Genomic DNA, 26,178 nt, shown 5'->3' on the forward strand with positions numbered 1-26,178 from the left:
AATATAAATCTCCAACATGTTCAACATTCACCATTAGTGCATGGTGAATGTCAACATTTACCGGTGTAAGTCAGAAATAAGGGTATTTAGCAAATATTTCGGACATACACCAAGCGACTATGTGAATGTTGACATTCACCGGTGAAAGTCGACATTCTCCAGATTTCGGTGTTTCACTGTAACATATATATCATTCGTAATTATATTTTTAATTTTAACATTGTGATCTCTAAAAATGATTAATTTATTTTTATTTATTTCATGCACTTTGGTTATAAAACATGAGTTCTTTTACGTAATAAATATTCAGATTTAAAACCTTTTTCATTGCTAGTTTTTTCATGATTCATATTGCATTCACAAATTTGGTTTGCGTTGTCATCATTTGTATGCAAAATAAAAATTCTCCACCTCGATTGGAAAAAAACTAGAGTTAATTCAAAATTTATTTTCATTCTTAGAACTTTTAATAAGTTGAAAACAATTGCATTCTTAAATACATCTCCTGCATTTATTATCTTGTATTCCGTCTACTTACTTTTGTCATGAATGCATAAAATCCACAGTCCATTTATCATAAATGACAAATGGACGTCTTTAACACGATAAGCGCTGCGTCGCATCGGCAACATGTGGATGACGCTAATGTAACTGGGTTTTGAAATTCATTTTTATTGTGATATATTTGAACAAATTGAACGTTATTAGAATTTTTATAATACGAAAGAATAAAGCCATTGTTTACTATAGTAAATTTTAACTATCTAGTTTTGGTTACATTAATTAAATGACATTGATATTGTGAAAATTTTTGATGTTGATATTTGATATTGAAATTTCGAATTTGCAACTTTTCGATGTTCACATTTATTGTTCTACATTATGTACGTTCTGCATTAATTGTAAGAGCAGTCAATTAGTGTTGGAATCAAAATAACTCGAACGAAAATGAAGTTTACAAGATGGAATTTTTACTGTGATTTGTGTACATAATATTGAAGAAAACTATGTGTGGATTTTTCAAACCGATAGTATTTTTGATTAAAAAAAATGAAAAATCGAAAATTAATTTCTACATTCGATTGTGCGTAATAAATGCTATAAAAAACTATATTTTTTAAATTTTGTCTGAAAAATTACTAGTATTTGATTTCATGCTAAATGCTTCCTCTTAAAAGAATAGAATAGCCTTCACATTCACTAGATTATGTTCGAAATCTCCATAAAGAATCTGTCACACTGTTACAGTCAAAGGTTAAAAAAGTGAAAAATAATTGACCTGTACGTAGACAGCCTGCAGCCATGTAGCAACAAGTGTAGCCTCGAGGCCAAATCGACCCCGAATGTTTCCCATATTACATTAACATAAACTTCAGCATAAACAAATCACTTGTACAAATCATTGCTTATCAAAAATAGATTGCAACAATTTTTTAACAAAAGGTTTCTAATCATTGCTTATGTATTTTCTTCGTGGCTATCGAAAATCGTGAACTGCTCCATCAATCCAAACCGCAAACAGTCAATCTCTCACACCTTGTGCTGTTAGTCACCCCTCGTAACTCGTAACCGAAAGAAACTTTAAACAAACTTCTGGCTAATCAATTTCACTATAGTATATTGGTACCGGTAGATCACGAGACTTTCGTGCTAACAAAGTCCATCAGTGGCATTGTGACCGTCGGCACAATATATGCGAGCCGACTAGAGCACCCGGGAGTGGCAGGCAGGCAGGCAGCAGTTGTAACCAGCGAGAGGTTCTTTTAAGAGGCCGCCTGCTATTTAAGGTCTTAGCCTCCTTTGATTACTGGCGCGTACCTCGTTATCTTTGAGAAGGCAGGCCACGTCGTACTCATTATGCAACGTCGCTCTTCACTCTTCACCCGCCGCTGGCAACCGGTGGGGCCAGGGGTAGGAAACGTTTCGGCGCTAGCACAGCGAATTCGGTTTGTTGAGAGATCAGAGGGAGAAGAGAGAGTGAGAGGCAGATCGCAAAGAGAAAAAAAGAAAGAGTTGGAAAGAAAATAGAAGAGAGAGATCAGAGAGAAAGAGAGAGAAATTGAGAGAGAGAGAGAGAGAGAGAGAAAGAGAGAGAGATTCGAAAATTAAAAAAGGGAGAATGAGAGATTAGGTCGGAGAGATTAGAAAAAGAAAAATTTGGAGAAAGAGAGATTAGGTTAGAGTGATTAGAAAGAGAAAAATTTTGAGAAAGAGAGATTAGGTCGGAGAGATTAGAAAAATAAAAATAAAGCGAGAGACAAATTTTGAGAGAGAGAAATAGGGAGAGAGAACAAAGAGTGAGAAAAATTGGAAAAAGGGAAAAATTGAGAGGGAGAGTGCGAGAGACAAATTAAAAGAGGCAGGAATAGAAAGAGAAAAATTTAGAGAGAAAAATTTAGAGAGAAAAATTGATGAAAACAGAAATAGAAGGAGACAAAATTGGAAGAGAGGAATAGAAAGAGAGGTAAAAATTGGTAGAGAGAGAAATAGAGAAAGTAGGGGTGGGGGATCACGTCAGGGCTTGAAAGCAAATTTCGATGCCCCGAATCTTCTTTTTGCTCGGCTCCCTTTCGACGTACAAAGCTTTGTTTTATCACGCAGTGCAGACAGCACGAAGGATGATGGACGCTCGGATACGGTGAAGATTGAAAGGACCGAACGATTCCACTGGTGGCATTGTTATTTTACGGCTGTTGAAAGTAATAAGTGACACTTCTCTATGTTTTAAGGTGGCCAATCAATTTACGTGGCTTTTTTCCTCTCTTCCATTTAAGCTTACAATTAATCGAACCAGGTTTGTGCAGCTGTACGTACTTCGTGTGATTCTTAAGTACATTTTGGTTGGCATTATAAAGTTACGTAGTTGGTACATTATTTTTCGAGTGCACTTATAGTCTGTTTTTGAGAGGATACCTGAAATCATAATAGCTCTCCGGTATATGTACTCGTATTACTTTACAGTTGCACGGTGGAGTGGAGTGGGCAGGTATTATAACTTCAGGTGTCTTGTATCGAAAAATAGAAAATAGTTATATTTTAGTTGCTTATACAGGGTATTCAGCTTAGATCAGCTCACATAAATGTTTCCTCTTTTTCCGATAATAACAACGATATTTTTTGTGCAATTTAAGTGGTTTCCAAAGACAAATCAACTTTTGTATAAAAGTCATCTTTTTAATGGTTAAATTGTTTTCCATTTTGGAGATGTGTTTGCATTAGAAAAGGAAAGAGAATGTTCTATATTGATCTTGAGTAGTGTACTCAAATGCCTTCATGGAGATTGAAAAATTTGTTTCGTTCAATCTTGTTTATTGGGCAATATATTTGTAGAACGATGTCACGCACGACAGTATGGTCGATTCTTTTTTAGTCAAAATAGTAGTGCACAAGTTCGGCTTTGATTTACTATACAGCTGGCAAGACACTCTTCATTCAAAGGGCAATAAAACGCCAATAAAAGGTCATGCATCAAATTTTATGAGCTCTGCGTAGAGAGAAAACTTCAATATTTACACTCATCGGAATTTGTGTTACGAAAAATATTTTGCAAACGTTGCACAATTTTTCAAATCTACAAAAAAGTAATTTTTACTTTTGGATCTTTTTTACTCTACAAATGAATCTTAGAAAACATACAGCTTTTATTGAAGTGATAGTTGATAAAATGAGCATATATAAAATATAAAATGAGCATAGCATAGGTTGTAGTAAATTATTTGAAGAAATTTCAACAGTGTAAATATCAGAAATTTTTCATTTAATTTTAAAATTTTTAGTAATCCTATAATTAAATTCCCTAATTTATTATATATGTAATATAATAGCGATAGTTATATATAATTATGTAATATAGTAGCGAATATTAACAACGATTTATCATTGTAATAATTTAAATATAGCACTGTGCATGCATATGTTTATAAATACAATAGAACTTCCTCTAGAAAAATAAAGATCGTGTCTATATATACTTTCATTTGTTTTTATACCAGTATTTAAGGTAAAATGTGCATAACTATTCTTGGTCTAGTTATTACCGAAGAAGTGCGTGTTGCACAGTGATTATAAAAGTGATTTTGTAACAGCCACAATCTCGAATTTCACTTTCGAGAAATGGTGTCTTCATAGTTATTAGTATGCTAGAGTGTTCCTACTCTTTTCCGATTCACTTGTGTCGTAATTGCAAAAGGTGTTTGTTATACGTCTCGCAACTCTACTGATAAGAGTATAATAGAAAGAAATAGTGAGATAGTATCATCTGAAATGAGTTTTTCGTACCATTGGAAAATCTGTGATAGAAATCCTGAAAAACTTTCTCAAGAGGAAAGAAATGTAACGTGTATTATTGCGGGCATGTATGTACATGCAACATAAGCAAAAATGATTGCTGCCTTTTTGGCAGGGTTCAATTACGCAATTTCTCTTCTGAACCGACATTAATATGCAGATTTATACGGAAGCATACAAATCATCAAGCGTACATGGTAATGAAATTGTGTCTAGCCATATCCAAGTAAAGACAGTGACATACAGTATACACTTACGTATTCGTCGTGCTTGTTACTATGCATATTACAACAAAGTAAGTACACATTTATAATCAAAATATATATAATTACATAAAAATATAAGGGTTAAAAGAATCGAAATAAAATGAATTTCTAAATAAAATGGGAATAAATTTATATATGTATGTATGTATGTATATAATTTTAATTTTAGACGAAATAAGAAAATTAAATTTTATATTAAATTTCTACATTTAGTCACACATACAAAATAAAATATAAAATCTAATTTAATTAGTATATTTACTTTGTTGTGTTGTAATTTGCACGTTAATCAGCATAATGAATAAGTAAATATACAACTTTATACAAGTATACAACTTTATTTACACTTTCTTTTCGTCGATTAATCTGTGAGGTCACGATGGCGAATGTTTCTGTAATTTGCTTATAGTTCAAAGAATAATGTAACCGATAAATTAGGTAAGAGTGACACTAATTAATTTGCATAATTACGCCGATAACATTGATTACTGCTACAATGAAGCAGAAATTTTTGGTTTTAATAAACGTTCTCGTAACTCGTTTCTATAGAAACTTATAAGTAGACTACACATTTTGGACGTTGGAACATATCAAGCACCTCGTAATGCAAATTTTAACGGAGCTTTAATTAACTTCCTATCTCATTAGCGACAACATAAAATTCTGAGCGAAAACAACAAGTTTTAAATTACTTATAATAATTCAAAAAGGGAGGGTGCCTCGCACATAATTACTTTCAAGAGATTTCACAAAACACTAAAATACGTAGTCTTTACTCTCTGCGGTTTCAAAATGTCGTACACGTAACAAGCTCCACAATTTACTTACGGCGAAAGATTAAGAACCTCCTGGCATTTTGAACCTCGCACCATCATGACCCAGCTATGAAACGCGGTCATCTTCTATAACCACTACCCTTGTTGAATATCTACTTTAGCGTGACCCGGAACCTAGAAGGTTGCTATCGGTTATTGGAGATTCAGAACAATCACGTTTTCAATATGTACATATTATCCAGCGAATGTATAAAGAGAAAGTTAATAGAAGCATCTCGAATCGACATCGATTTACAAATATCGTCTCTGTTCCGAACATCGAGATCCCCAAACTGAGAGCCAGCAAGCACGTTGCCGTATAAACTGCACCCTATTCTTTTCATTCCGTTTTTAGAGCTCTTGCTACTACCAATATCGAATTTTTAGTAGTTTCAATAATGTGAAGTATTTTAAAGAGACGCAGAGCATTGGGGATTAACGTTATGTGTACCTTGCTTTACAATCGACTTTTCGAAAAATTATAAAGAAGTAAGCGCACCATTCAATATTTGAAGTTGTGATGAAATATTCGATTCTGCAATGCGTGATATACTTCATTGTTATTTTAATCAGCATATTTACCTTCAATTGTTATTTTAATAAGATTATTTAACATTATTGTCGTTTCACTCAGCTTATTCAGCTTCATTGCTATTTTACTGGGCTTATTTAAATAAAATTTAATTGTTCCCTCACAGTTTTCTCATTATTTATTTTTGGTTTAGGCTTGTACTTAAATTTTATTTATTTTTAGCAACGTTGCTACTTGATTCACAAAATTTTCAATTTTGAACACATTAACTACTTATTTTTCTAAAGAAGAATACGTTCGATTTAGTGCTATCTATGTGAAATACAGAAAGACTTTGTTCAAAATAAAAATGTTCCTCATTGATTATATAAAACACAATAATGCATTTATCCGTTCAATGATGCTGATACAGTGAATATAATACAACAGTATTTTCTAATTCTTCTTGTGTCGCTTATCCATTTTTGCTTAAAAAGCATAAAATCCGCGGTCCAGTAATTACTAACGATGTTGAACAACCGATTCCTTTATCATAGATTTAATATCGCATGAAACATAAGAACTGCAATAAACAAACTTTTTATCGTTCCTATGAACAATAAAATACTCAACGCATTTTACAATTGTTACTTGGCCACAAAATTCGTTCTCGCTAGTTATTGGATGTCTTCGCAGAAATTCCGCATTCGGTTTCCTATTAAATTACATTTCTACGTTTTTTTTTTAAAATAAATGTTATATTTATTGTTTTAAACTCGGAGCGCATAAAACGTCTCGGCCATTCGTAGTCCTCGGCCTCGATACTGTACAGAACGGATTCAATTCGAACATCCTTTCAGCGCGGACGTAAATGGCGGCGAATATAAATGACATTTATCCTTTGTTCGCGGAGAAAATGATAGTCCGTCCACTGTGCATGCGCTCGCGAAAGTGACGAAACGAAATCGCGCGACTTATCCCATCACAGAGGGATCCCTGCGGTTCGCCAGGATTTCCGGTTTGCTCTGTCGCAGACGTCGTTAATGCTCGGGCACGCGATAAAGCCCGGAGGGATATTCCGTTGAAACCCTTCGCATTTTTTTCCTTGCGTTTTCTCTCGTCTCTTTCACGTCCCTTCTCTGCGGATCATCGTCGATTTCACCTGGCCCCATTCTACTCTATTACATTTCCCTCCTCCCTTAAATCGGGCTTTCTTATCACGTTCCGCCTCGCTCCGTGATCATCGAAAACTTTCGAGCTGCGTCTCGCCTCTCTGAGCTGTCATATCTTTGTTTGGAGAACGATTATCGATACACGTTCGAAAATCGGTTGCCGTTCCGTCGATGAAATCGAATCCTATCAGCGATCGTGTTTATGGGGCGCATTTCGAAAATCTGTGGTTTTACTGATTCGCTGTTTTCGAAACAATGTACGCGATGCTGTTGCTTTATATGGCTGCTGTGGGGTTTCGACTGATGATCATGAGAGGCAAACGAAGTCGGAACAACTTGTTTGTGATATAAGAGCAGAAAAAAACAAGATTTATTATAATAATTGCTTTTATAACCGTCTTACATTTAATGTACTCTAATAAAGTTCGGTTTTAAAATTATGTTAGTCGTACGTTGTGAAACATACGACGCCTGAGCAATAATTAATATAATATATAAATAAATATAATATATAAAATAAATATAAGTAAAAGTATTGAGAATATCGTCAGATATTGTTGTCTAACGTTTGATGAATATTTCAATTGAATTTGATCTTCTTGATAGGAAAAAGTTACGGCAACTAACTGTGTGACTATGTATTGCACTGTAAGATTTTGATAAAAGTGTAGTGTATTTGAATTGAATTTCGAAGTTTGGAATGCGATATAGTGATATTATTGATTTTATTATTGGTATTGATCACATTATTATTGCTTGCGTTACTAAATTGACAAACTTATTTATTTCTCTCTGAAAAATGTATATAAAAATAATGAAGATTTATTTTTTCAGTTTGGATTCATCTATCGTCCGATTTTGTAATTGTACACGAATTACGAGGATAAATAAAATTTTGCAGAATAACGTCTAATATTCATATGAAAGATTGTGAGCTGTAGATTTTAATTGTTAAAAAGTAGTAATTTGCAAATGTAGACATTGAATAATTTATTTTATGATTCTTTACATTTATAATAAATATAAAATGAAAATGTTTAGAATGTCTTTAAATGCTCATCAAAATATATATTTTCAAGATCAAACATTAAATATAGCGATACTGTAATATTTTGTTATATTGAAAAAAAGTTTTCCTTATGCATTATTAAATTAAAATAAATTTCAAAATTTCATATTTGCAATTATTACAACTGTTTCATACTCAAAATATGATACTTCATTATTTTTCTATACGATTATTTTTTATTTTAACGTAATTTTATTTCTTAAGGTATCTGCAATAAAAATGTAGTTTTCATTGTTACAGTTTTCGAGAGAAACTCGTAATTTGAACTCTCCGGCAGCATTGCAATCATCAGAAGACCGACTGACACGTTGGTACTGACGTGTATCGTGCGGTGGTTCACTTTTCAATTGTACGATATTCACGATCCGGATCAACGGTTGCCAACCAGAGATTTTAATTGGTCAGCTGACAATTAAAAAATTCAGAATACGGAGTGGCGGATCGAATTCCGGTTCCATCTCCGTTGATGTTGTTAGAGCGATTCGGTATATATCTAACATCTTTTTAATTGATCATCTGACCAATTGAAATTTCTGGTTGCTGAACTAAATGTGAACATGTTACCCGTTATATTGCGCCAATATGTATAATAGTGAAATTCACACTCTTTCCATGAAATTGTATCGAAATCTGATTGAAATTATCGTAATGTTGCGATGTTCACTAAAACTGGATTATTCACCCATTGAGTTTCAAACAAGTGAGACAATTTCCATGCAAATGTTTATATTGGGTTGGCAACTAAGTAATTGCCGATTTGTTCAATGAAATAAAAAATTTTTTTTTACTTGGAATAAAGTTTAATCTGTAATGTATTTCCCATTTTGTTCGCTGACCTTTTGCCATCTCTCTGACAACTTGAAAATTCCACGCTCGTAGAAAGTCTGATCCTTTTCGGCCAAAAACTGAGTTAAGTGAGATTTTACAGCGTCATCATAAATAAGTGGTAATCCGATGGCGCGAGATCAGGGCTATATGGTGGGCGTAACATCAATTCCCTACCAATATCCATCAATTTTTGCCGAGTGGACAAAGACGTGTGCGGCCTAGCATTGTCCTGGTGGGAAATTACACCTTTACGATTGACCAATTCTGGTCGCTTTTCCTTGACCGCTGTATTCAATTTGTCCAGTTGCTAATATTCACGGATAATTAAAAATAACATAATAATAATAATAATAATAATAATTTTATAATATAACATTTACGGATATCATAAAAATGGGAGTGAGAGACATCTATAACTGAAATCGGCAATTACTTAGTTGCCAAAAAAAAACGGGAAAGAATATACATACTGCCAAAAAATTTTTGTAAATATTGAAAAATTAAATGATTAATTAATGATTTTTTAGAAGAGGGAGATATTTAGAAAAAAAATTATTTCTGCACATTGAAAATGATGTACCATAATTTTCCCAATAATGGCAATACGTTATTAGCATATCTAGTGTCGATAACCTGAAAATTTCATTCAACCTATTTTTCAAAAATTTCAAATATTTCAAACATTTCAAACATTTCAAACATTCAAACCTTTTTCTAAAATCTGATCTGAGCGATCACGAACAAAAAATATTTAGAAATCATTTCGAATTATAGTATACTAATTTTTCGTGGCCCCTTAGAGTTGCCATTCGAACCTAAATGTCTCATTCTTAACGAAACAGATTTTATTGATAACTGGAAATAGAAAAGAAATAATTTGTTCCAAAGGATCCAGCGTCGAAAAAAGAGAAAATTCGTTGACGTCTAAGAATAATGCTGAATATCTGAAAAACACAAAGTTAAAAGCTTCGGAAACTTCGGCTTGCCCTCCGACATATTATCTGTTCTGCTAAAAGAAGACAATGCCCCCATTACACTGTGAGACGTGTCCCGGTAATTGACATTTTCAGCCAGGTGGAAATCGCCATCTAGAGACCCGGGTCTCGAATGGCGAACGAAGTTGAAAGACAACGTCGAGGAACTAAAAACAGCAATAATACGTACGTTCAGCATCGTGAGGGCAGAGGGCAATGGATTGAAACGTTAGGGAGATATTTTGATTCTGTCTGGTGAAAGCGGTAACGTGAGCATTGCGCAAACCTACAGAGAATCACGGAAGTATTCGAACACCCTTTATATAGAATCCATTAAACGACTTGAACTTCTTTTTAGAATGTTAGAGCGACCAGTTTACTAAATATCACATAAAAATTGTTTTACGAAAATTACAAGTCAGCATTTACTGTGCTGCAGAACGTGGAACAAATGCAATAGATTACGTCGCGGACATATTCTTGCGAGATGCATTGAAATTGTAATTTAATCTCACGGAGGCAAAGCCATTTGTAAACACGGCGCGGTATAATGTTTATATATTCCAAAATACCTGCACGAGAGAGAAGTGGGTTTCTCTGTTTGTAGAATACGCTTTGGTATAATATTGAACCAACTAGATATTGGGACGCCTGTAGGCATCGCGTATCACGATTATAATTGGAAGATTTACTTTAGGCCCTCTTCCATTCGAATGTAGATGGGATTGCTGGTCACGTGCCAGGGTTAGCCTTATTCGAGGCACGGTAGAAAATATTCCAGCAATAACAAATCATCATCATTAATTATATTTCATGATTAGACTACGGATTTTATACATTTATGAAAAAATGAATAAGTGTAATAAAAAATAGTTAAAATATCGATAGAATTTAAAAAAGTTGTTACATTATTTATGACTTTTTAAAATCATTAAAAGAAGATATTCTTATTTAACACCTGTTTCTTAATATGCGCGTAGGAAATTTTTTTCACAAAGATCCGCAGTTTATTAATAATTCTGACAATTTCAAATAAACAGAAACCGTAATACACCCTTCTCAGTATTTTATATTGTTTTTATGATTTCATGATATATTATTGTTATATAAATACATTATCCAGATCATATTATTTGAGCTTACATCATGTTCATATTATATATCATAAAAAGATCACGGTAGATAAAATTTTTCACATATACCACCTCGTATCACATAGAGGCTACACATTGAAAGGATCAATCGTAGTTGCATTTCTGATATAGTGTTCTGATTAATTACTTCTAAGCTTTTATTGAAATTGATAGTCACTTCTTAATTTAAAAACTTTTGTGACAAACATTTGGAGTTATTAATCATAGATTTTCTGTTTCGTTTCTTGAAATTCAGTTTTTGTGTAAAAGAAAATTAATGATTAATTGAATCTTTTTCAGTAAATATTATGCAATTCAAATGTGCTTGCTAGTGACCCTGACGTTAATGCGACCTTAAGTGGTTCGTTCTATTTATTGCTAAACGATGTAGTACATAGAGAAATGTCCAGATTAATACAGTTGATCCATCGAATCTGTTTAATTAAATTGTTTTAATGACTTACACGACTAGATCCTAGTGTCCACACGCAATAAATGTGTGAGGAAATCGTTTTATTCTACACACGGTTTGAATGTAAATCAATAAATTAGAACAAATAATGTGTAAAAATTATGTGGCATAAGACGTAAGAGATTCGGGCGAATCTATAGAAAAACATGGATGAAGAAGATAATTGAATGTGAATTATCGTTTTAATATATTACCATATGCGTTTAACGAGCCATATAAAAATTAGTTATAATGGTTTATAATTGTTTAATGTTTATGAAATATAATTATTTAATTATGTTTGTTATTTATGTTATTATAAATTTAATAATGTTTATTAAATATAATTATTTAATGTCCATTAAATATTTGTCGTCGCTAAAAGAGGCGTTATTTATTTAAATTATTTTCTCAGATCTGAAAATTAATTTTCATGTCAATCAACTACATCTTTTCAATTTCGATAGCTTCCGCAAAATGTAAGAATGTGACAAAGTGATTGCAGTAGTACAATTAAACTCGTCAATCCTAATTCGATCAAATAAGATACTTTGACCCCGTAAAGTTCTTAAGGTTCTATCGTGGCAGTCCAAACGTTAAATAAAATATCTAAAGCAAGATAAGCTCCATGGCGTTTTCTCTTGAACAAGCTTTCCGACAAAGAAGCACGATCGCGCACTGCTCGTTCCTCGCAAGGAAGAAAACTCCTCGCAGCAGCGGTCTTAAATTCTTCACGAATCCGGCTCGACTCTCGAGATACCGAGAGCTTAATACATCATAAACAACATTCCTTATCCCGTTTCGGGAGCATTCCTCGTCAGCGTAGCCGACCGTCGAACCCGGGAAGGCACGCAACCTTTGCGCCGCAAATGAAACGGCTAATTCGCCGGTGGAAGTTCGAGTCCGCTTACCTGAATAAACAGAGACAAGTCGTCGCCTAACAGCATGTCCCTGCAGACGTCTTTGGCGGTGGTATCCAGAGTAAGATAGACGAGGCTGCTTTCAATTCCCGTGTGGATTCTGACCCAGCCGCTCCCGGTGCCGACATCCACACCGACACCTGAATCCCACGAGGAATTAAAGGTCTCCTGGATCCTGGCTACCTTCGAACATCCCGAATTCGACAAAGGGCTATCGATTTCGATGGAATCGCTGCTGAAACTGTCGATCTTCTTGTCGTCGGGCAGCTCTTCGGTTCTAACCCCTTTCGCGTCCGGTTTTTCGTTATCGAATCTGCCAATGGTCTCGTCCAGATTCTCCAGAATCTCGTGCTGCAACGCTTCTTGATCGATCGCCTCCACCACCGATCCACCGACAATGTCCTGGGGCTGATCGATACCATCTTGTGTTTCTCTTTCGAAAGGATAATCCTTTAGAATCGTTCCGCGATCGTGCTCGTTCGCGTCATCGATTTTCACTTCGTTAGGGCGTTCGGTGTAACTCTCCGGGTACAATCTCGAGCTCCCCAGACAATCGGCGTCGTCGTTGATCGGCCGGTCTACGTGCCCGGCCGAGAAATCGTGCGCGTAAAAAACGGACCCGGTCTGCTTCGATCCTTTGCTCTCGTCCTTCGATCGCGTGCTGTATTCAGCCCTCGTAGCCGGTCGTCGAGCTTTATCGTCCTCGGGGCCGTGAAAGCCGGGCTTCGCCGTCATGATGAAGTTCTCATTATCGCTAGGGACTCTGGACCTCGACAGCGTCTTCGATCGCTTCTTGTCCGCCGAGTCCGGTCGATCTTTGCCGGACAGCTTCTCGCAGTGATCCTTGGAGAACGTGAACTTATTGATATCTAATCTCCTCTGCATGAGGGTCTCCTGGCCGACGTCTACGCACTCTGTCCTAGGCCGGTTCTTGCGCTTCACCTCCGCGTAGAGACGGTCCTCCTTCCTCTCTTTAGCCTCCGAGGTCTCCTTCGAGTGAGTCCGCTTCGACTTCTGCTGGAACCTCTCGTAGTTCGCTAGGATCTTCTGATTCAATTCGTGGATCAGCTCCAGCCTCTTCGAGATCGAGTCGTTCGTCTTGTCCATCTTCTTCCTGCCCCATTTGCCATTCACCGTGTGGTCGTCGTCCTCGTTCTTCGTCGACTTCGGTGCTTTCGTTGATCCCGAGGATCGCCGCTGCTTCGACTTCCTCGACGCCGACGAACCCTCGCTGGGTACTCCGATCTCGTACTTTGAGTCGCTTTTAATCACGTTACCCTCGTCAGCTTTGGCGACCACGTCCACGTCGATCGACCAAGAGCCGCGACGCTTCTTGTCGCAGTCCTGATGGAAACCCGACACGTTCATCAGCTCGAGACTGTCGCGGACATTTCTCGTCTCGCGACGATCGCTCGCGGTGTCCTCGATCGGCTGTTTCGCATCGATCTCGAGCTTTTTGCGATTCTCGCTGAACTCGATACCCTTCCTCGCGTCCGGACGCACCGCCAGCCCCGGGCTCGAGCCGCTGCTCAGGCTGATTCTTTCGTTCAATTCCCAATTGATCGCAGGCCGACCCTTTGTATCGGCCACGTTCCTGCTCACTATGGGACACAGGCCGAGCTTCTGATTGAGATCTTGCCGGGGAATCGCTTGACCAGCCGTGTTTGCCGAAGGCCGCGCCTTCAAACCCCTGGTCGACGACAATCGTCGAGATCTTCTCAGCTTGCCGGTCGTGTTGGACATGGCCTCGCCGGGGGATCCGCTCGCGATCACCATCCTGATTGCGGACCGTTCGTCAGATCTGCTGGACTTGCTTCTTTCGGCGGCTTAAGGATGCCTTTTATGATCATTGTTTGCACACGGGTGTCCGTTTTATCGGCCGGCCGTGTTTAAAGAGCGTCGAATCGAGGATTTCGACGGCTTCATCCGACCGAACGATGTTTGCTTCCTTCGGTTTTATCTGGAAGAAGAGGGTGGATTAGAAGGAAATCCGTTTCTGGTTCCATTGTTGGTACATTTCATTCAAATTGAATGTTGGCAATTGTTTACTGTACTATAAAATTAGGATTCTCTGTGCGTTTTCTAACATGTTAAGTGCAGGAATAGATTCGACGTTTTCTAATTGATTTGAACTCTGAGAATGTATGTTCTATACTAACATCGCGCAGTATTTTTAACAAGAAGAAAACATATCGTATTATCTTGACTAAGGATAGGACATACTAAAATAACCCCATAGATTGTAATTTAACAACATATGGTCGCTAATTCTTATTAAGCAATTAGCAACCAGTGAATAAGTCAAATAACTCAGAAAGCAAACATTTGCTTTCAATTCATCATTTGCCGTCAATTCAAGTATAGAATACTTAAATTTCTGTTAACTTCTTTAACTGGTTTGTCAAGTTGTATACAATATTTTATTGATATTGAGATTCTACAATATTTGAGAATGTTAAAATGGCTCGAAAATGATCGAGAAGATGGCTTGCTATTGATCTCAATGAAAAGTTGCTGCATTACTAAAAGAAAGGAGAAAAGTGTACTCGACGATTTTATAAATACAAATGGAAGACTTCGAACATAAATTCAATGTATGTATAAAGTATAATTACTTAACTGCACATACAATGCATGCATTTATTTTGCATAAAATTATTTGATTCATATTCTGAATAAGAAAATGAAAATATTAATTGTTTCACCATAACATTTATATTATATGTAAAGTATATCAATTCTTATTACTTCATTAGTAAACTAATAAAGTTGTATGAAATTATTTATGAAAATATTGAATGCAATATGGGAAAATTGTTTATGCTCGAACAGCAAGAGAAGGAATTAATTTATTGCAGAGTAGAGACGATAAATCTTGCACTTTATGGAATCATATATTTCACACGTTTTATAAATTAAATCCTAAAGAGTAGTAGTTCAATAAAAATGATTGTTCACGCATTGCCCTATTAGAAACATTGAATCGTGAAATGACGAGTCATGTGAAAGGTTAACTTGAGGTTCCCAGAATTAAATTCAGGTGAGAATATTCCAGGTTTTTGTACCGAAGAGATAGAAGAAGAAACGGGGATGCCCTTCGAGTTGATATAAATTTTGCGGATGTGGCGATAAACGAATTCTTCCCGACCGCGAAGGTCTGCCGATAGATAAATAGAAAGCAAGAGTACGTGCTCTGAACGTGCAAACTTGACGTGTTTCTTCTTTCTTAAGCTTTTGTTCACCATCTTCGCCATTCTCTACAGATATATGAGACATTTTATTGTAGCCAGCTTGTTATATCTTCATACCGTTGAAACAGAAAATTCTTATACACGAAAGTTAAACTACTTTTACTGTTTTACCACATTACACTAAAATCAAACTACATCATTTTTACTTCAATTGTTTCCGAGGTTTGTACCTGTAGATGTTTATGAAAATAGAAATTTTCACATTAACAGCGATACATAATTTAAATAGTTCCTTCATGAATTTATGAGTTTCAAATTGTTAATATAGGACATAGTAAAGTTAACTACGATTTCTTTCACAGCTATATTGATCAGTACTTCCTCGTTTTTAATCGTTTTCTTAATCGAACGAGACAATTTTCGTTTTTTGTACATCTTCATTTTTACATTCGTTTTTAGATTTTGATAACAGAAGAATTTAGTTTTGTTTCGATTTAGACGATATGAATGACACTCATATTTAATCGATCATGTATGAAATCTTTGTCAGGAAGTGTTATAATGCAAGGGATTAAATTACATCAATGCCATGGAATTCATAAGATAAAGTTATGCAACAATTTGCTATACAATTTATTAGGTGTTCAAATGAATAATCTAATCTTTCTTAGGCGGTTCAAAAATTAACAATAATACAATAATACGTTGACTATTGGAAACTGCATTTGATTTAGCGGAAGGCTGCATATAACTTCAAGAAATAATCGGTTCATTGGACTGAATAATCGCATAGATAAAGTGCATATCCGACGTTGTAATATTTCAGGCAAGAAAAAATGCTAACAAGGCATGTGAATCGATTTGTCGTTTTCTCGGTAAAGGTCTTATTTCCTACGATGTGTGTGCAGTTTCGATTAAAAGTAGCGATTTTAGTCTGATCGACAAACAAGGTTCCGGAGACCTACGGAAGTGCGACGACAATGATTTGGAGAGACTACTGGGTGAGCATACATCAGAAACGCAAAAACTATCTGAAGAGCAGTTGGGCGTAACGCAACAAACCATTTCGAATTCAAACCAAGAATTGGAACGAAAACATCCGTGTACTGGTAAAGGAGACTGTCGTCTTGTGAAATTGCTACATGACAACTGTCAAATGCGTTGTTTCTACTACGAAAAAGATCCTATTGTGGATGGAATACAGAAATGACTGGACGATTTCTTTATCTTGAAGAGATGAAATTTTTTCGAAATGGAATTCACCACTAGCCTAAAGAATGGTCTAAAGTTGGAGAAAGTAACGGTGATTAATGTGAATAAAAAATTTGTTTCACTTTTTTATTTAAATAATTCTGGAATGTCGCCAAAAATTTGGATTTTTCATTTGTATACCTAATATTACTATACTGCGGATTTTATGGGTTTATGACAGAAGTGAGTAGCTGACATACAAGATTGTGAATTTATAATATAATATAATATAATATAATATAATATAATATAATATAATATAATATAATATAATATAATATAATATAATATAATATAATATAATATAATATAATATAATATAATAATACTATTGCACTATTTTCAACCTATCAAAGTTGTTAAAAGTCTATCTATTATTAATTTGTTAATGTTTATGTAAAATGTTGAAATAAAATAAAAATCGATTGCCTGCACGATAGTAATAGTTCATCACTCTAAAATCATGAAATATATGCGTGGTTCTATAATGCATTCCATAAAGTGTATAATAGCAAATTAAATATATCATAAAATAAACTACTCTCGAATATAATTGCTGTTTCCAGCTTCACGAAACAGTAATTTAACCACAAAGGTAAGCATCGCGAAAATCAATTCACGAAAATCTATATTAACATCAGCAGAGTATTGAGACCAAACCACATTTAAACTTACAACACATGCACTTCCCACTCTACATAGATAAAAGTGTACATTACAATAGCATTATGTTAAATCTTCCAGCCAAAGAAAATGCAGCGATTCTAAATTCTGCTCGCTGAAAAGGAATAGAGGTCATTTAAATTTAACCACTAAACGGTGCTCGCAAATCTTCTTATTTAAATCCTTTAATGCTATTAAATTTGCGGATACATAGTCGACATTTCTGCTACGACAAATACGAAAGCTCGGGCACGATAATTCTCGGGTCGGGACATTTACGCGTGTTTAGAGAGCAGCCGCAATATCATTTCAAATATTATCGAACAAATATTCTCTCCGGCACGGCGGTGTTCTAACACGCGGCCGATTTACTGTCAATCTATCGCCTATCGCTGACAATATCGACAGTTTCACTGTAATCTTCGACGGACGCTCTAATTCAGAACGAGTCGCCGATGTAATATGAAGCGCATCGAGCGGAAACTACTAAAAATAAACGGTGCAATATTTTCCCGAATACTTTGGGAAATCGATCGATGGAAATATTCTCCGACCGATAACAGCAAAAAGTTTAAATGGCTGTCTGAATAATCGAGAGGAGAAACGCGACGTTCAGGAAACGTATTGGGTTTGCTCGAAACGTCAAAAAGTTTCATCGTTTCGTTTAAGGAGGTCTAAAAGCGAGGTTTACTTTTCAATAAATTTGTATTAACACATTAACTGCCACTCCAGTGCCCATAAAATACACTCATCATTGGAACAACTTGTTCAATAGTGTAACGATAGAAAGAATTTATTTTAGCAATTGATCTTATGAAGTGTGGCCCGTTTAATATACTGCTATGACAATTGATTTTCAAGTTTAAAAATTTCGTATCGATTGAAATTATTATTCAGCGTTATTAGGTACCGATTAATTATCTTTAAAATTATTATCACTATTTGTTATTTACGGGTTAAGGAACCGAACATTAAATGGATTTTAAAGTAATGACACAGTTTATTAAATTAGTATCACAGGTTATTAAGTTAATAATACAGTTGATTAAATTAGTAATAAATTAGTATTAAATTAGTTTATTGAATTAATAACATAATTTATTAAATTAGTAACACAGTTTGTTAAGTTAGTTACTCAATATCGTTCTACTACTAAATAACAGTTAAAATGACGATAAAGGTCATACATTTTTTAGTTCGTTATCTGACGAAAGTAAATTTATAAAAATACTAACGAAATCGGAAAGTTCATTAGCAGAAACATACATGTCAATCAAATTTTGAAATGATATTTCTCCTTTAAACTTGTCTCGTTTCGATGACACGTGACAGACATTTCCTTCATTCAAAATTTCTTTTCAGGATTTAATGTACAAACTTATAAATGAAATTATATTTGCCAAGTTAAACGTGACAAATAACGTTTTAATAAATTGTGACAGATTCGTGATATTAATTAGATAATTAATACATTTTCCCTCAATTAAATATTATAAAGTTCGGTTTCATTACAGTTTTATTATGACTTCGCAATTTTCACGTGCTTACAGATCAATGCTTGTAATAATGCTTGTAATAATTTTATAGATCAATGTTTATTAATTCAGATTGCATGTAGTATCGCTTCTTTTGATATTTAATGTTTTCAGTGTAATGACGAGTTGTATTCTTAATTTTTGATCGATTTATGCTTGAAAGTGAGAGAAGAATAAAATAAAAATTGTGATTTCTATGTTGTAATATTTAATGCATTTACGAGTCCCACAAAGGTATCCAATAAACAGCCTAATTATAATGTTTCGAATATCAAATTTTTTGCGGTTAAATTCTTTTTGAATTTCGTATCATTGCTAAATTAAAAATAAATTCAGCATTAGTAAACCAAACAATTTATTATCAATTTATTAACAATTTATATTTATTAACTACTGCAATTATTACTGAACAAAATATCATTTACACTAAGTTAATGTAATTAATGTTATATCTTCAATCATAATCGTTGTCAATAACGGTTAAATATTTGTTTTTATGTACTGAGTTTTACTGATTTTCATAACAATATCTATGAAATAGTAAATAATCAATTTATTTTTGTATCGATAACTCAGAACAAATAATCACACAAAAGAAATACAAAAATTACAAAAAATTGTTCGTTTTACAATTTAAATTGTAAAAATATGTTTCAACGTACGTCGAAACGAAATGTAAAATATAAGCCCAACAAATTCTGGAATACATAAATAAAAAGATAGGTGAAAAATGAAGTCCTTGGTACTTCCGAAGTTTAAATTTTTATGAAACGTGGAAATAGATGCAGGACATAAAAGGAACATCGATGGTAATCGAACATCGAACGCAAAACTTCAATTGTAGTTCATATCGGAACTTCCGTTGCAAGGACACGAATCATTCTACACATGTGGACAGAAGACACTTGACATAAATATCGACTAACACTTACTTCTTCCGTCCTCGATAAAACAAAGGAATGCAATCTTCTCGCCGACGCTCTTCCAACAACAAAGGCCCTTGAAACGCACTTTGTTCTACTTTCACGGCTATCAAGAATGCTTCAAATCTCTCTCTCTCTCTCTTTCTCTTTCTCTCTTTCTCTCTAGCTATTGAATCCTTAGTCGACACTAATCAAGTCTAACGTCGCGATAGAATCACACTGCAACACCTTTCGAGAATATTACAGCGCTGATTGTTCTAATCACAAATATTATACTACTTGATATCGTATATGAATCATCATCAACCTGCACATGCTTTTCACGGTTCAATAGCAAATGTTCGCGATTGTTACACAAGCTTTGATTAGAGCACTAGTCTCATAATTCCACAAAACAACAGAATTAAAAACTCAAATCCAGTCAGGTCTTTTTATTCCGCAAATTACTGAGATCATGAAGCTGCATTTGTGTGATAAAATTAAAGAACTTCATTTATCTTATTTTTTAATAATATCCTGATCACATATCAATTAGTGCACTTATAGGTTACAACTGAATAATTTTTCAATCAGATTTGAAAATTAATTTGTACGCTAATCTATTATGATTTCCTAATTTTAAAGAAAATGAAATGAAATCAATTAAATTAATTAAAATAGAACGTAAGAATGTTGAGAAAGTAATGTCATACGACTTCACTCTGCAATTTTTTAATTAAATTAAATAAAATACTTTAATTTTATAAAACTCTTGAAGTTGTTAGGGTGGCATTCAAAGTATCCAAGGATGTTTTAGTATTGATCTTGTTGCCTTATTTTCAACTTAGCAAAATATCGAACAAAAGGCACAATAACGTTTGATCACGAACCATACGAAATGACCCAGAAAAATCGAAGTCTCTGCAGTCTTCGCCACTGTCGCATGCACCGAAGTCATTTCGGGTTGCTACGACAGGAGTTCTAGGTTCGAGCAATTAAATTCTGATCGTCGAACACTTTTTCTGAAACAACTCGCATAACACTCGAACACTGGAACTATGTCACCACTTGTCATGCAATCGCTATTAGACCGAAGTCCGTCAAGTTGAACGAAAGGAGTTCACCGGCACAGTTGCGATGTTCTCGGCTCCTTTATCGCGAGAAGATTGTTATCGACAGGGATGGAATTCAACATGTACAGTAAATTCTCCCTAACTCTCCCTAATTCTGTCAGATCGTACACAAAAATGAATAATTTGGGAAGAGGAGATACGATTATTCGTATCCTCTTCCCAAATTGTCCACTTTTGTGTACAATCTGAGCGTCAATTAGGAAGAATTTACTGTACTCATCTACCTGTTAATTACAGTGGATATGATTACTTTCGGATCTTCATGCAAAATAAGAATTTTGTTGATTGCTATCTTATTTTATTATTCTAGTGTTCTTATATTTTATATTTTTTTCTTATTTCACGATTCATTTGAGAATCACGTGTCACTTCCTTGTTAGTGATTTTGAAGTATATTTAACACTAAAATGATATCCACGTACTTACTACAACACTTTTTAATATGTAGTTTAGGATAAACGAATCCATGTGTTCGAAAGAAGGTCAAAAACTGCGTGTATCCAGTTCTCTGTAATGTAGAAACGAAATTCAATGTGTAGAAAAATTTACTACACTCACGAGAGACTACAAGATAACACCGGAGAGTTGTATAAACATACTGATGCACATACGTATGTGGAATGTTAAAGTTTAATATTCATAAGGTGATAATTTCTTCGAATTTATGGAAACTGAGAAATATTCATATTCATGCTCCCCAATTTAACGACCGAATAAGACATCTCAAAGAGATTGAGAATATATAATATATTTGAAAAACAAAATGATTATTCACTTGAACATAGTCAGACAAATGCAAGGAGTATATGCCAGCAGCTTTCACCGAAAACAAATCGCACGGTCGCACAGGATAGAACAATCCAGGTGAAAGTGCTGACAAAAAGTTCAACTCTACTAGGTCAAGGTCCGATCATACTAAAGACTATCACTAGCTCTCTTCCCAAGGTACGAAGACTTCAAACCCCGGCACAAACCTGCTATCCCTGGCAAAAAGTATTCGATCACGTTTTAAAATGTAATGACATTTTCAAAACTGGACCAAATGGCTTGAATTTTTTTTTACTTGTTAAAACGACTAGTTTACAGTGCAATGATTAAAATTTTTCTGTTTAATTTTGCTGTTACTTGCAATGAGAAAAAAAAACGTGGAACGAAATTTAAAAAAAATAGGTTTTTGTTGTATATCTCGGTAACTTATATGCGTACTGAAAGTTTCATCGAAATCGATTAACGGTTGTTACAAGTTACAAACAATTGAAAATCGTGAAAATCGGAGGTTCTATCAGATCTCAACCAAAAACAAATAATTTTGGCATCTTTCAGAGGCCTGTAGCTTTAATATGCGTCAACCGATTTCAATCAAATTTTCTATAAATTTTCTATAAATTATTTAGATCTACAAAATGCATCTTTAAAATGTTCGTTCCAGGTTCAGATAAAAAAGTTAGAAAGCGGGTGCTTCTTATATGTATATTTTTTGTCATTCCAAATAATAGCATAATTAAAAAGAAGTATTTTAATCATGTTACTGTAAACTAGTCCCTGTAATAATTAAAGCAAAATTCGAGTCATATGATCCAGTTTTAAAAAAGTTATCGTGCCTTAAAAGATGATCGAATACTTTTTGCCAGGGGTTGTACTCACTAGTATTCTGTAATCGCACCTAAGGATCTCTGTATCATTCCATTAAAACGTTGAGTGTTTCCCCAAAGTACAGTGTTATAGTGTCGTGTCGACTGTATATTGAACAGATTAATTGTTACTAGGATTTTTAGAATACAAAAGAATCAGACAGATATTTCCAATGGTAATTTTTCACCTTCCAGTTTCTGTTTCAGTAATTAAATGGCTATTATATATACAGTAAATTCTCCTTAATTGACGCTCAAATTGCGCATAAAAATGGACAATTTGGGAAGAGGAGATACGATTATTCGAGCCTTGCGTCTCGTTTTTATAGTTGTTGACTACCGGCAACTATGAAAACGAATAAATAATAATCGAGTAATCGTATCTCGTCTTCCCAAATTGTCCATTTTTGTGTACAATCTGAGCGTCAATTACGGAGCATTTACTGTAGTGGGAATTATTGGGGTTGATATTGAGTAAAATCAACTAATTACACTTTATCCCATCTGCAGTCAGCGAGGACGTCTTTCTGTCACTGGCAATCTACACTACCGCCACTAACAATCTATCACTGTCACTAGCTACCTGCACTGTCACTAGTAATCTACACTGTCACTAGAAATCTGCACGGTCACTAGCAATCTACGCGGTGACTAGCGACCTGTTAGAGGGAACTCGCGCGCGTTTCGAGAGATCGCGAGCACTGACCCGGCTTCGGGATTGTCGTGTAGCACTCGACATCATGAATATATCGCCCGGCCACCTGTCTGTCTCTCTACCTGTTGACCACGCCGTGCGGGCGTCGTGCGCCTCGTGGATCCGACAAAGACAGCTGCAGGGACAATGAAACATCGTGGAGGAGGGGAACGAACGCGCGAGTAGGGAGAACGATGAATTAAGGGAGTAGGAGATGAAAAAAGAAGCTGATAGGAGGGCCGAGTCCGAAAGTACAGGGAGAAGGGGTTAGCACGAAGGGAGGAAGGGACGAGCACCGGTGAGATGGAACAGCGTCTCTTTTCCACGTGCTCGTTTCACGTGGCCGCTGCGGGACGGTGCAGGAGCAGGAAGAAAGGGAAAGGCTCTCTCTCGGCCTCTTTCTCTCTCACCTTCCAGCTGTCGACCCTCTCGTCGGGGGAACCATTGCAGGAGAATGATGCACTTCCGCCCTCTAATACGCTCTTCTTTCCGTCCCGATGCCTCGGATTAATTTCGACCGCGTTTCGCGTGTGCGATCGCCTTTTTTACGCTGCAAGAGCGAACGAATTGCTTGATTCTAACACGTGTTCAACGAGAGGTCAATTACCTCGCTGGATTTAGACAAGATCTTTTCTTGCGATGGTAGAAAGTGCCGGTACGGAAGGAATGATTTTGTTTTGAACGCGGTATGAAGAGAACTGGAAGACACTGGGATGGTTCTAAATTGTCGATTTTGTATTCTTTCTAGACTTACGTCATATTGACGCGGCACAACGGAAGAGTCTCCCAAAATGTGATTATTCTTTTGTCTGGATTGGAAAAGTTTAAAAGATTTATATAGCGTCACACATGTCTGATGACTACGATTTTGTATTTCAGGCGAAGAACATCGAATTAATTTTGTGAACATAATTATTTAAAATTGTAACACATGCCATGATATTTAGCGAATTTAGAGATTCTCTTTGACAACATTTTTGTCATATTCTATAAAAATCATATTCTTCAAAATGTCAATTAGAATCAATGCAAGCATCAAGGCGATTAGCAATGCAAGTGATACATGCGTGAGTGTTTCATTTCAATTCTGTCAAGTAACCTTTATATTTTGATAAAGAAGGAAGATAGCAAAAATCATTTCTTTATCTGCGTACCAAACAACATTTGTGCGAAACGTTTTTTATGCAACATGTAGTTTAAAAGACAAATTCCTTATTTCAGAAATTGCTGAAATCTACGCCAGTGAAATTTGCTCTTTCCTAGTTCCAAAAAGTACTACAAAAAGTGTTCAGTATTTCTGCAGCTTTCGAATGATTTATTATGAAGAAGCTACATTAACCCCTTTACAGTAAGTTTACAATTAAACTGTCATTAGTTTGTTGCATCGCAGACGCTTCACCTTCCGCCGGCAATCATCGAGACGAATAATGAGTGTGTACGCAGGAAACAGCCTAATCGCAGAAATTAAAAGCTAATTATTATCGAAGCCATGAAATCCCCGGATATCGTCCAATTTAATTCGAGAATATAAACGTCGATAACTGCAAGGAACAAACGGTATATTTCAAGAACGTTCAATTTCTTAAGACCACTTCGTTCTCTACTTTTGCTCTCTCGGACTGAAATTACAGATCCTCGAGAACGGAACTCGGTTTGTTCGGTACGCGTTGGCACTCAACCAAATAAAATGATATCGATCCGGGGAATTTCGTATTCCTACCATAATCTTTCACCGTAATTCCCTTCATCGTCGGCCTTAATGAAATCTAAACAAAACACCAATAGTTTAACGCTGATTATAGCACAGCTTGAATCAACGCAAGAAATCGTTTTACCAGCAGAACTTCTACCTCCTTTTACCCCTTTTTAAATACTCGCCGAATGATATTCGCTTGATCAGCGGGTTTAACGTTCCGGCTGATTAAAGTAAACCGAAACCTTTACTCGTGCACGAATTAAATCGAAAGTCATCCTACCGGCTAACCCACATTTCAATTTACTTTCTCTTACATTCCTATTAAGCGTACCATAGAAAAATTTTCACGCGAGGAATACGCCGCCGTGTTATTTCCATCGACCGTGCCCGATCCGCTACGAATGTTACCGAGGCGCTCTTTTTTTCGCTTTGCGATCGACGCATCTGATAGGCGGATACACGCGGAGGTTATAAATATTATCCACAGATTAAAAGATACATGAAATGTTCTCATAACTGTGGCATTGTCGTCCTTTGATGTGATTACGTTTTGTCCTGTTAAGGGTTGGAACATTTCGTCGCGTTCAAACGTTACTCATATTTTAAAACGACAGCAGAAGTAACTATTTTATCGATTTCGATTTTTGTCGTTTTTTTACTTTTTTTTACTTTTTTAAATGTTCACTATATCGCAAGAAATCTAATATTAATAGAAATATATATATATTTAAACACTAAGGGTAGATGTCCCAGTTTCCGTGCCTGTCTCAATTTCCATGTTCCCGGTTTAAAAACATATAAGAAAAGAAAGGTTTTATATATAAATTGATGACCTATATTTTCTTATTACGTTCACCTATCAGCGTGTAAAATTCAGGGAGAGGTATCAATCTATACATAAAATTTTTCTTTTCTTATACATTTTTAACCAGGCTGCACGAAAATTGGAACAGGCACGGAAAGAGTAGACTAAGGTACACTATTACTTTCGATGAAATTTTCAGTATGCGTATAAGTTATCAAGATCTACAAAATGCATTTTTAAATTTTCGTTGT

At 35.3% G+C, this 26,178-nt stretch overlaps 1 protein-coding gene across 1 annotated transcript in view; it reads right to left on the reverse strand.

The window, feature by feature from the left end:
- Window positions 1-23,466, reverse strand: part of Phlpp (PH domain leucine-rich repeat protein phosphatase) — a 185,422-nt gene extending 161,956 nt beyond the window's left edge. The window contains exons 1-2 of the mRNA XM_033467284.2: window positions 23,225-23,466; window positions 12,418-14,386 (exon numbers count right to left, since the gene is read on the reverse strand). Coding sequence (XP_033323175.2) covers window positions 12,418-14,202 — 1,785 coding nt within the window. The 5' untranslated portion in view covers window positions 14,203-14,386; window positions 23,225-23,466. The remainder of the gene's footprint in view (window positions 1-12,417; window positions 14,387-23,224) is intronic.
- Between the last annotated feature and the right edge of the window lie 2,712 nt (window positions 23,467-26,178).

The sequence above is a fragment of the Megalopta genalis genome, chromosome 1 (genome assembly GCF_051020955.1).
Source record: "Megalopta genalis isolate 19385.01 chromosome 1, iyMegGena1_principal, whole genome shotgun sequence".
Lineage (NCBI taxonomy): Eukaryota > Metazoa > Arthropoda > Insecta > Hymenoptera > Halictidae > Megalopta > Megalopta genalis.